General features: G+C 52.6%; 1 protein-coding gene across 1 annotated transcript; it reads right to left on the reverse strand.

The window, feature by feature from the left end:
* Positions 1-173: 173 nt before the first annotated feature.
* On the reverse strand, positions 174-4,989 carry ANGPTL6 (angiopoietin like 6). Its single transcript, XM_049787980.1, has 5 exons — positions 4,381-4,989; positions 3,160-3,319; positions 1,295-1,482; positions 931-1,201; positions 174-386 (listed from the first exon to the last, which is right to left on the reverse strand). Exons 1-5 carry the CDS (start codon positions 4,987-4,989, stop codon positions 196-198), a joined length of 1,419 nt encoding a protein of 472 aa, XP_049643937.1. The 3' UTR covers positions 174-195.
* Between the last annotated feature and the right edge of the window lie 7,066 nt (positions 4,990-12,055).

The raw sequence follows: 12,055 nt of genomic DNA on the forward strand, positions 1-12,055 counted from the left end.
CTAGTTGACCCCCAAGTCTTTGGGTATTTTCTGTTAAAGACTGCAATATAATCAAGAAAGAAATCAATCCTTGATTTCAGGGCATCCCAGGAACGGGTGGGGGGATATTTGGAGGATACTGGGAAGGGGAAGTTGGGTGCAGCATGGTCCTCTACAGAGTTACAGAGGAAGTGACCTCCCCAGGAAGATGAATGGTCACAGCCTCAGGGGCCGGATGAGCATGGTTGCCTTCTTTAGGGAATAGGCCCCACCTCGGAACTCGGCCCAGTAAACGCCATCCTGGTAGCGGCTGCGGTAGTGTCCTCCCCGGTGCCATACGCCGTTCAGGTTGGAATGGGCACAAGCATGGTACCACCAGCCTCCCCGCTGGTACAGGGCACAGTTACCTGAGGGAGTGGGGAGAGAGATTATGTCCCCCCTTCACCAAAATAAAAGGTTACCAGATCCTGCCATCCATTGGTCCCATCTACTTGAATGGACTCTTACATCCTGTCCCCGAATCTCCCCACCATAATAAGGAAACAAAAACTAACTACCCTGGGACCGGAGAGATAGCACAGCAGCATTTGCCTTGCAAGCAGCCGATCCAGGACCAAAGGTGATTGGTTCGAATCCCGGTGTCCCATAAGGTCCCCCGTGCCTGCCAGGAGCTATTTCTGAGCAGACAGCCAGGAGTAACCCCTGAGCAATGCCGGGTGTGGTCCAAAAAAACAAAAACAACAGCAAAAAATACTACCCTGTTCTCCCCTAATTAGAAATGCTATTACCCTTTGATTTTGGGGGGGGTCGCACCCTCCTCTGCTCAGCACTTACTCTGGGTGGTGCTCAGGGACCATAGAGTGGTAGCAGGGATTGAACCCAGGTCAGTTACAGCAATGTAGATGATTCCTCCCATTTCTGCCCCTCCCCCAGAAGTAGGACCCCCTTTACCAGAGTAGGAATCGCGATCTCTGTCCATGGTGCTAAAGGGCTTGTCATTATGCCAGGAAAGCGAATCTCCGGCATCTCCACGGTACTGGCCAAGACGCAGGCGGTAATGGTCGCTTTCGGGCTCCAAGGAGAAGCCATCGTAGTGGGCGCGGGCCGTGCGGCCTCCCCAGTCTTCCAGGAGGACCAGGAGCTCGTGGTCCCCGCGGCTGGTCAGCTGGTGCACAGGTTCAAGCCCCAGCCAGTATTCACCATCTGGCTGCCCAAAACCCACCTGCCGGGCCAGGAAAACCAGGGCACATCAGTCCAAGGCTGTGAGGCTCAGCTTAGCTATGTTGCTTCCCCTGGGCCCCTTACATGCACCCACCTTGTAGTGCTGCCAGGTGGTGAAGAAGTTGACTGAACCATCTTGCCGCCTCTGGATCACAGTCCAGCCTCCACCTTCCAACTGCTGCTCGCACCAGGCTGACACCACGTAGCGGCCCAGCCGCAGCTCATACACGCCACTCTGTCCATGCCCGGCCTGCTGGGCATCAGCACAATCCTGCCATGGGCCTGCAGCGAGAGGGACAAGCTGGCCCAGCCACTTATTTTTTTTTACAGGAAGAAAAGTCCTGGTTCTCCCTTGTGCCCCCTCACCAGAGTAGCCGTCCTGCCTCTCACATTCCCTCACCATCATAAGATCATCTAATTTTTTTTTTTAATTTTGGGGCCACACCCAGTGACGCTCAGGGATTACACCTTGCTATGCACTCAGAAATCGCTCCTGGCTTGGAGGCACCATATGGGATGCCAGGGGATCGAACCGTGGTCCGCCCTTGGCTAGTGCAAGGTAGACTCCTTACCTCTAGCGCCACTGCTCTGGTCCCATACTACCCCTATCTTAATATGTGAAACTATAGTTTGCCCATCTTTCACAGTAGCACTGGGCAAGCTTGGAGCTCTTCAATGCTGATTCTTTGATTCTCTGCTTCACACCACACTGGCTCAGCATCTCACCAAAAGATCTGTTCTGAATTTTTTTTCTTTTTCGTTTTTGAGTCACACCCGGCAGCGCTCAGGGGTTCCTCCTGGCTCTACGCTCAGAAATCGCTCCTGGCAGACTCGGGATGCCGAGATTGGAACCACCATCCTTCTGCATGCAAGGCGAACATCTTAACTTCATGCTCTCTCTCCAAACCCCATTCTGAAGTTTTCTAGTTCTCCTCACCTAAATAAGAGTCCTTCTTCTGGGACAGTGGTTGTAGTCCAGTGTATAGAGTACAGGCTTTACATGCATGAGAGCCTGGATGCCATTTTCTGGGCACCCTGATAAAGGTTTCTTTTTTGTTTTTACATACAACCAGAATATTGTTCTTATCCAAAATCACAGCCCTAGGGGCTGGAGAGATAGCATGGAGGCAAAGCATTTGCCTTGCATGCAGAAGGACAGTGGTTCGAATCCCGGTATCCCATATGGTCCCCTGTGCCTGCCAGGGGCCATTTCTGAGCATAGAGCCAGGAGTAACCCCTGAACGCTGTCGGGTGTGACCCAAAAACAAAAACAAAAAAATCACATCCCTAAATTCCTTATCCCATTTGTCACCATTTGGGGGGGGTTAACAGCCAGCAGCGCTCAGGGGTTCCTCCTGGCTCTACGCTCAGAAATGGCCCCTGGCAGGCACGGCGGACCATATGGGATGCCTGGATTCGAACCACTGTCCTGCTTGCAAGACAAACACCCTTGCCTCCATGCTATCTCTCTGGCCCCAAACATCACTTTGCAGTCCCATCAGCAGTAAAAGGATCTGCAATTAAAGTTCCGGTTCTGTAGCTGGAGAGATAGCACAGTGGTAAGGCATTTGTCTTGCAAGAGGCTGACCCAGGACCAATGTTGGTTCGAATCCTGGCATCCTATCTGGTCCCCGTGCCAGGAGCAATTTTTGAGCACAGAGCCAGGAGTAACCCCTGAGTGCTGCCAGGAGTGACCAAAAACAAACAAACAAACAAAAAATACCAGTTTCTGGGTCTGGAACAGGGTAGCACGGAGAGCCATTTCCTTGCTCACGGCAAACCCGGGTTCAAGCCTCTGGCCATCCCATAGGGTTCCCGAGCACTACTAGAAGTGATTTCTGAATGCAGTACCTGGAGGAAGCCCTAAGCACTGCTGAGTGTGCCCCCCCCCCCCAATAAACCCTGTCTCTTTCTTCCTTCTCATTTCCTGGCTCATCCCCAACCCCCCCATCCTCTTACCAGTTGGTTTGGTGGGCACAGCTGGGCGCCCTGCAGACAGTGGGGAGGCCAGAGGCCTCTGCATCCTCCAACTCTGCTCTCTCTGGGACTCGGGGTCCAACCTTCTGCTGCTGGCACTGCTACCTCCCCCCAGGCTGACTGGAATAGCCGGTGGCAGAACCTGAAACCCCAAAAGCCCAAAGTTGGGTGTTCATTCATCCCCTTGAAACTGGCACTTCTAAATCTCCCAAAACCCATCAGGCAGGGAGTGGAGCCCTTCACCCCATCTCTGTAGCCCAAATTCAGCCATCAAGGGATTAAGGCATTTCTTGGCCTTTCATCACACCAACCCTTGTTGGTGTTCCACAGCCTGTCTCACAGCCTCGTGGGACACCACCAGGGGTCCCTTTCGAGCACAAAGCCAGAAATTAATCCTTAAGTACCACCAGGCTTGGCCCCAAAACAAAAAGCACTTTTTTTTTTGGGCTTTTGGGCCACACCTGGTGACTGACACACAGGGGTTACTCCTGGCTAGGTGCTCAGAAATCCTCCTGGCTTGGGGGACCATATGGGATGCCAGGATTCGAACCACCGTCCTTCTGCATGCAAGGCAAACGCTTTACCTCCATGCTATCTCTCAGGCCCCCCACTGTTTTTTTGTTGTTTTTTTTTTTAATGCACTGTCCCTACATTAGGAGTGCTCAGGGCTCACTCCTGGCTCTGTCCGCAGGGATCATTTCTGGTGGCTCTTGAGGGACCATATGGGGTGTCAGAAATGGAATCAGGGTCACCACTTGCAAAGGAAGGGCCTAGTCCGCTGATCTTTGGCTATGGAACCCCCCCTCACCAACATGCACACACATTTGCTACTTCATCTGGACCCACAAATGTCAGGTGGAGGGGACTCAAGAATGCAGTTGCGGAAGCTTTTCAGATGCCCACCCTGTGGCTAAGAGACTCTTGGGTTTGCCCCCAGCCTGGGCCATTCTGGACGCGCCTGGGAGTGCTGAAATAGAGAGGCTGAGGGTACAAAAAAATACAAAGGCAACAGCACAGTAGGGAGGGTGTTTGCCTTGCATACAGCCGACCTGGGTTTGATCCCTGGCATGCCATAGGGTCCCCGGAGCACTGCCAAGAGTGAATCCTGAGCGTGGAGCCAAGAGAAACTCTTGAGTGCCAACAGCTATGGCCCCAAAACAAACTAGAAAGCCTGGGGGACCTGGGGGAGGCTTTGAGGGTTACCTGCTGCTGTCCAACCGCATCTCCTCCGGGACAGAGCCGCTCCAGGCGGGCGATGAGGCCGCTCTGTTGGCTGACCAGCTTGGCCAGCTCTTGGAACTTGGTGCCCAGCTGATGGAGGCCGGCTCTGGCACTCTGGGCCTCGATGGATGCATTGAGCACTTGTTGCTGGAGCAGGGCCAGGGAGGAGCCGGGCCCCACCCCTGCTCCTGACTCCGCCCCTGCTCCTGACTCCGCCCCTGGAGATACTCCTGGCCCCGCCTCCTGTGACGTCTCTGGTCTCGCTCCGGGTCCTGACTCCGCCCCCGGAGAGGGCTCAAGCCCCGCTCCTTGGTCCGGCCCCACTCCCGGCTCGGACCGCAGCTGCGCGCGCAGCTCCCGCAGCAGCGCCTCGAGCTGGTCCACGCGCATGCGCAGCGCCTCCACCTCGCTGGCGTTCGCGGCGTCCGGGGAAGCCGGCCGCCTGACCGGGGCCCCGCTCCAGCACATGGAGGCGCCCGTGTGCTTCTGCGGAGCAAGCACGATGGTGTAGGTGCAGCGCCCGCCGGCCCACGCCCACCACGGGCCCAGCAGGAGCAGCAGGGCTGGTGGCAGACCCAGCGGCGCCGTCATGACCGACCTGGAGGCAGAGGATCAAAGGGAAAGAAGTGGGGGACCCCTGAACCCCAGGATCATGCATGCACGCGTTTACACATACACAGACTAGCAAAGTTAGGACTCCCTCAAATGAGCTCCATAGGAGCCAGGGGCCCTGCGGGATGGCCAATGCCATGCATACCTTCCATATGCAATCATGACACTATGCAAGAATTTGTGTCTTGGCCCTGAGCATGCAGCTGAAATAAGACCCCCCCCAAAAAATTCCTATTTTGGTGAGCAAGGAACCAAGTGAAGGGCTCAGGACAGGATGCATAGAATGTACTAGAAAGCCTGACAGTAAAGGCTGAAGAGATAAGGAGGATCAGTGCAGGAGAAATCAATAGGCCCTTATGGAAGGAGGTGTGTCTTGGGGCCCACCAGTGGTGCACAAGGGGATACTCTGAATTTCTGGAGCGTCCCTCCAGGAGCATCATGTTACTGAGCATCAAACCTGGGCCTATCACTTCTGGGGGACAGAAGTGCAAAGGGCCCAAGGCTGCCTGATTTATTTATTTACAGAAAACTTAACTCACTCATCTCCGAGGATCACACACGAAAAATCCCCCCAAGCTATAGGACATCAAGGAGGGTTTTTGCCTTACATGTGGCTGACCCGGGTTTGATCTTTGCCATGCCATAGGATCCCCCAAGAGTGACCCCTAAGCTTTGCAGGTGTGGCCTCCTCCAAACATTTAAAAAGAGAGAAAAATAAATGAATACATACATTTCCGGATTCTCCTGTCACCTCTATATAGCAAACCCCAAGCATCACCCAGGCCTTCCAGCGTTTCTGTTTCTACCCCAAGTTCCTCCATGGTTGGCCCCCGCCCTGTGAATTTCCTTCCTTTCCCCCCATTTGGCCGCCAGAGGGTGCGCTTGAGCCTCGCAGGAGTTTTGGTACTTGGGGCCCAGATACCCCGGCCCCGACCCTCCCAGACCTTTTCTTGCTGTCTGCTTTGGACACATTATTAGCGTCTATTCCTCTGAAGCTGAGTTTGCACTTCAATTCCACTCCAAACCTCCAACATCTGCCTCCTGCTCCGTCTCTGTTTTCCTGTTTAGTCCCTGGCAGTGAGGAAGTGGTTAAGAGAGACAGAGACAGAGTTGTGTGTGTTTCTGCAGAAATGCAGAGTTCAATCTGCAGCACATATGGTTCCCCAAAGCACTGAGCCAGTAGTAGCTTCCAAAATAAATAAACTAAAGTTTACTGATTAAACGAGAGTTCATCCTAAGGAACCAGAGAGACAATATAGCTAGTTAGCACAGTGCTTGTATCGCATGCAGCTGACTCACTTTTGATCCCCTACACTACAAATAGCCCCCCTCCCCAAGATCTGCCTGCCAGGAGTGATTTCTGCACAGAGCAAGGAGTAAGCTGTGAGCACAACTGGGTAAGCTTGCCCCCCCCCAAGAAAAAGTAAAATAAAATTCAGATAAAAGCAAATAAACTTCAAAGAGACTAAAGCAAAACCAGGTAAATATTACTGGGTGTGGTGAAGTCATTGTCAGCCATAAGGTGCCAGGGATACAACTCAGGTCCACCAGCATGCCAGGCATATAGACCCTGCAGATTTTTTTTTTTTGGCCACACCCGGTGATGCTCAGGGGTTACTCCTGGCTATGCTCTCAGAAATCGCTCCTGGCTTGGGAGACCTTATGGGAGGCCGGGGATGGTTTTTCCCAGGTTTTTCCTGGGTCAGCCATGTGCAAGGCAAACGCCCTACCATGTACTATCCCTCTGGCCTACCAGGCTGAGATTTTTATTTTTAAATTTCAGAAGAAGGGGGGCCGGGCGGTGGCGCTGGAGGTAAGGTGCCTGCCTTACCTGCGCTAGCCTAGGAGACGGACCGCGGTTCGATCCCCCGGCGTCCCATATGGTCCCCCAAGCCAGGAGCGACTTCTGAGCGCATAGCCAGGAGTAACCCCTGAGCGTTACCGGGTGTGGCCCAAAAACCAAAAACCAAAAAAAAAAAAAAAAAAAAAAAAAAAATTTCAGAAGAAGGGCCGGAGAGATAGCATGGAGGTAAAGTGTTTGCCTTGCATGCGGAAGGATGGTGGTTTGAATTCCGGCATCCCATATGGTCCCCCAAAGGCTATTTCTGAGTGTAGAGTCAAGAGTAATCCCTGAGTTGGGGCCGGGCGGTGGCGCTAAAGGTAAGGTGCCTGCCTTGCCAGCGCTGCCTTGGACGGACCGCGGTTCGATCCCCCGGTGTCCCATATGGTCCCCCAAGCCAGGAGCAACTTCTGAGCACATAGCCAGGAGTAACCCCTGAGCGTTACCGGGTGTGGCCCAAAAACCAAAAAAAAAAAAAAAAAAAAAAAAAAAAAAAAAAAAAAAAAAAAAAAGAGTAATCCCTGAGCACTAAAAAAAAAAAAAAAAAAAAAAAAAACAAGTTTCAGAAGAAATTCAGCTTTTTTACAAGGCCCTAACTGCTATATGCATATCACACATGGCTTCTAAGCTAAACTTTTTTTGGGGGGAGGGGTCACACTCTGAAACGCTCAGGGGTTACTTCTAGCTCTGTGCTCAGAAATTGCTCCTGGCAGGCTTGGTGGACCATATGGGATGCTGGAATTTGAACCGGGGTCTGTCCTGTGTTGGCCGCGTGCAAGTCAAATGCCTTACCACTGTGCTATCTCTCCAGCCCCTAAGCTGCCCTCCATCCATCTTGCTGCCTCTCAGATTTTAAGTGGAGTCCACACCCCAGGAGAAAATACAATTCATGCTAAGATCTAAAGAGTAGGGGCCGGGCGGTGGCGCTAAAGGTAAGGTAAGGTGCCTGCCTCGCCTGCGCTAGCCTTGGATGGACCTCGGTTCGATCCCCCGGTGTCCCATATGGTCCCCCAAACCAGGAGCAACTTCTGAGCACATAGCCAGGAGTAACCCCTGAGCGTTACCGGGTGTGGCCCAAAAATCAAAAAAAAAAAATTAAAGAGCAAGGGGTGGGGGGGCGGAGAGATAGCATGGAAGTAAAAGCTTTTGCCTTGCATGAAGAAGGTCCTCAGTTCTAATCCTGGCATCCCATATGGTCCCCTGAGCCTGCCAGGAGCGATTTCTGAGCATAGATCCAGGAGTAACCCCTGAGTGCTGATGGGTGTAATCCAAAAACCAAAAAAAAAATAAATAAAAATAATAAAAATAATAATAATAATAATAATAATAATAATAGGCAAGAGAGGGGTTACAATCAGGGGTCTCAAACTCAATTTACCTGGGTGCTGCAGGAGGCAAAGTCGGGGTGATCCTTGAGTGCAAAGTCAGTAGTAAGCCTTGAACTTTTGGGTGTGTGACCCAAACAACTAAAACAAAACAAAACAAAACAAAAAAAGATTCCTCTAGGGCAGGGCGAGTTTGAGACCCCTGCGGGGAAGGGGGAGTTTGCCTTGCACAGAGCCAATCCAGGTTTGATCCCAGGCATACTAATGGGTCCCCCAAGCACTGTAGGAGTAATTCCTGTGTGCAGAGCCAGAAGGAAGACCTACTGTGACCCACAAAGAAAGAGAGAATAAAAATAAAGGGGGAGAGAGAGAGAGAGAGAGAGAGAGAGAGAGAGAGAGAGAGAGAGAGAGAGAGAGAGAGAGAGAGAGAGAGAGAGAGAAGGGCCAGTGCGTGCCTAAAAATCAGGGGGCCCTGTGAATAGAACAGGAGGGTGGGCAGGGGTATAGCACTGCGATGAGGAACCTCCTCTTTCTCACACTCAGAAAGGGGGTGTCATGGCGGGGCAGAGCTGGGGGGCTGAGCCTGCCCTGCTGTACTCACGTGTTAATCAGGATCCTATCTGGAAGACCCCTGGAAGAGTCTAGCCCCCCCCCACAACACAACAGACCTGCACCCAATCTCCTGAATGTGGGTCCACTCCAGGAACTGAAGGGGATCCCCTATCAGGAAACCCAGGCCACCCCCAAATCTCCACCCGCTCTCTCGCCCTCTCACCTCTCCTGCCGAGTCTGGAGAGGAGCCTCGGGGACCCAGGAGTCTAATTCTAAACTGAGCAATGCCCGGAAGGCCCCCCCCCAGCTGGGGGCCAGGGTGGGGGGGGGTAGGGTAGCTGGGAAGAGGACCAGAAAAAGGCTGCAGTGCTGAGCTGGGGGCACAACTATAAATAGTTAACATTTTCCCATGTGGGAACAGAGACTGCAGGGCCAGATCCCCAGAACAGGTCTTCTGTGTGATAAACACAGGCCAGTGCTCAAACGGTCACCCACCCCACAGCAGAATGCGGGGTGTGGGAGGCTGCAGGCCCTGGGAGGAGAGGAATGGGGGGGTGGGGGAAATCCACACACTTGGACATGCATGCAAACATGGATGCATTTTCAGTTAGACCAAAATATTTGGTTTGAGGGTCACAACCGGCAGCGCCCTACCACTGTGCTATCACTCCGACCCCCGTATATGTTCATTTGTTTTTGTTTTTGTTTTGGGGTAACACTCCTCGGTGCTCAGGGGCTACTCCTGGCTCTGCAATGAGAAATTGCTCCTGGCAGGCTCAGGAGACCATATGGGATGCTGAGATTTGAACAACCGTTGGTCCTGGATCGGCTGCGTGCAAGGCAAACACCCTACCACTGTGCTATCTTCTGGCCCCATAATTGTATTACTTTTTTTTTGGTTACCTATAGTGAGGTTTTTATGTTTGTTTGTTTTGTTTTTTTCACACCTTTTTTGGGGGGGCCACACCTAGCGGTGCTCAGGGGTTCCTCCTGGCTGTCTGCTTAGAAATAGCTCCTGGCAGGCACGGGGGACCATATGGGACACCGGGATTCGAACCAACCACCTTTGGTCCTGGATCAGCTGCTTGCAAGGCAAACGCCGCTATGCTATCTCTCTGGGCCCACCTATAGTGAGTTTTAAAGAGAATGGACCTCGGTTTGATCCCCAGCATCCCATATGGTCCCGTGAGCCTGCCAGGAACAATTTCTGTGCACAGAGCCAGGAGTAACCCCTGAGCACAACCAGGTGTGGCTCCAAAACAAACAAAACTAAATTAAAAAAAATTTTTTTTAAATCCCTTGGGGGTTGGAACCGTGGCACAGCAGTAGGGTGTTTGACTTGCACATAGCCATTCCAGGACAAATGGTGATTCGAATCCCAGCATTTCATATGGTCTCCCAAGCCTGCCAGGAGCAATTTCTGAGCATAGAGTCAGGAGTAACCCCTGAGCGCTGCTAGGTGTGGCCCCCACAAAGAAAATTCTTGGAGTTAGAGTAATAATAGAATGAGGAGGGCATTTGCCTTGCAAATGGCCAATCTGGGTACAATCTCCAGCATCCCATAGAGTCCCCCAAACCCTTCCAGGGATAAGCCCTGAGCACCAAGCAGGTATGGCCCCTAAAAAAAATCCCTGAATGAGGGCCCGGAGAGATAGCACAGAGGTGTTTGCCTTGCAAGCAGCCGATCCAGAACCAAAGGTGGTTGGTTCGAATCCCGGTGTCCCATATGGTCCCCCATGCCTGCCAGGAGCTATTTCTGAGCAGACAGCCAGGAGTAACCCCTGAGCACTGCCGGGTGTGGCCCAAAAACCAAAAAAAAAAAATCCCTGAATGACTTAGGGGTGCCAGCTGCATATTAGACTCAGTTCTCTTCCACTCTTGGGGTCTTTCCTATCTCATCAATCTTCACTGGCTTCTGAAGCCTGAGAGTGAGTGAGACATCAGCCCGAGGCCACACATCAGGACAAGTTTTGGGGAGATGCTAGGATTTGCTAATACAGATGCCCAGCACATAAAAATGCAGACAGAAATGCAGAAATGAACAGGGGGGCCAGGGCCAGGAGCAAACCAGCACATGATAAATAAACACAGCTAAGATCAGTGGAATGCACGTACGTGTCTATTTGTCTGCTTGACCAGACACACTGTGTGGCGGCTGTGTGGCTAGACCGGGGATGTTCACAGATAAGACGAGAGAAGCTAGAATAACCTCAGCTGTATAAGCCAAGTGCTCTGTAGAGTGTGTGAAGCACCAGCCTCCAGCCCCATCTGCAAACACAGGGATACAAGGGCTGGAGATGCGGCTCAGTGGTCTGAGTTCAGTTGGCTGCACCTGCAGAGGGATGGAGCCGTAGAATCACATATGCTCTCCTCAACTCCAGGCGTGGCCACCAACATTTCAATAGAAATTAGACAGAACCAGAAATACAATCTGGGATACACCCACCCCTACACCCCACGGATTACCGGGAAACGGGATCCACACCCAGTGACACGTGGTTACTCATGGGCCAGTGACACAAAGCAATGCGGGGCACCAACACCCATATTGGTCCTCCCACGACTGTCGCACCCTCGTGGCATCTGACCCTGGAGGGGTGGAGGACACAGCCCATCTCGGGGTGTCAGAGGTTCCCAGAGCAAGGCTGAGAGCAGCCAAGACACTTCCATTCCCCTCCCTCCGAATGCCTCAGTTCCTCCCTGCAGGAGAGAGATGGTCCAGCTTGGGGTCTGGAGGGTCACCCTCACCAACTCACAACACACTTTGCTTTTCCCCTTTGGCAGGGAGGGAGAGAGACAGAGACAGAGACAGAGAAACAGAGACACACACACACACACACACACACAGAGAAAGGCCTCGCTCACTCAGCCCCCTTTGTTTTCCCTCTTTGGCAGTGGGGAGTGACACAGAGAGAGAGAGAGATAGAGAGATAGAGACAGGCAGGCAGGCAGGCAGGCAGGCAGGCAAAGAACAGGGAGAAACAGAGAGAGACCGAGGCATAAGGACAGATTTTTGTTCTGTTTTGTTGTGTTTGGGGGCCACACCCGGCGTTGCTCAGGGCTGATGGGTTGACTCCTGACTCTGCACTCAGAAACCAGTCCTGGTGGTGCTGGGGGGGACCCTACGCTATGCCAGGGATCAAACCCAGGTCAAGTCAGAGGTCAGAGGTGGCAGAGACAATGTTGGAGAGACAGAATTGGGGGAGATAAAGAAGTGGGCAGGGGAGATATGGGAATGGGGAGACCAATAAGGAAGGAAAGTCACAGAGATGTTAGGGGTGTCTTTGACCTTTCACCCCCACAAAGCCTGGGCCAGAAATCAGGGCTG

The sequence above is a fragment of the Suncus etruscus genome, chromosome 15 (assembly GCF_024139225.1).
Source record: "Suncus etruscus isolate mSunEtr1 chromosome 15, mSunEtr1.pri.cur, whole genome shotgun sequence".
In the NCBI taxonomy this organism is placed as follows: Eukaryota; Metazoa; Chordata; class Mammalia; order Eulipotyphla; family Soricidae; genus Suncus; species Suncus etruscus.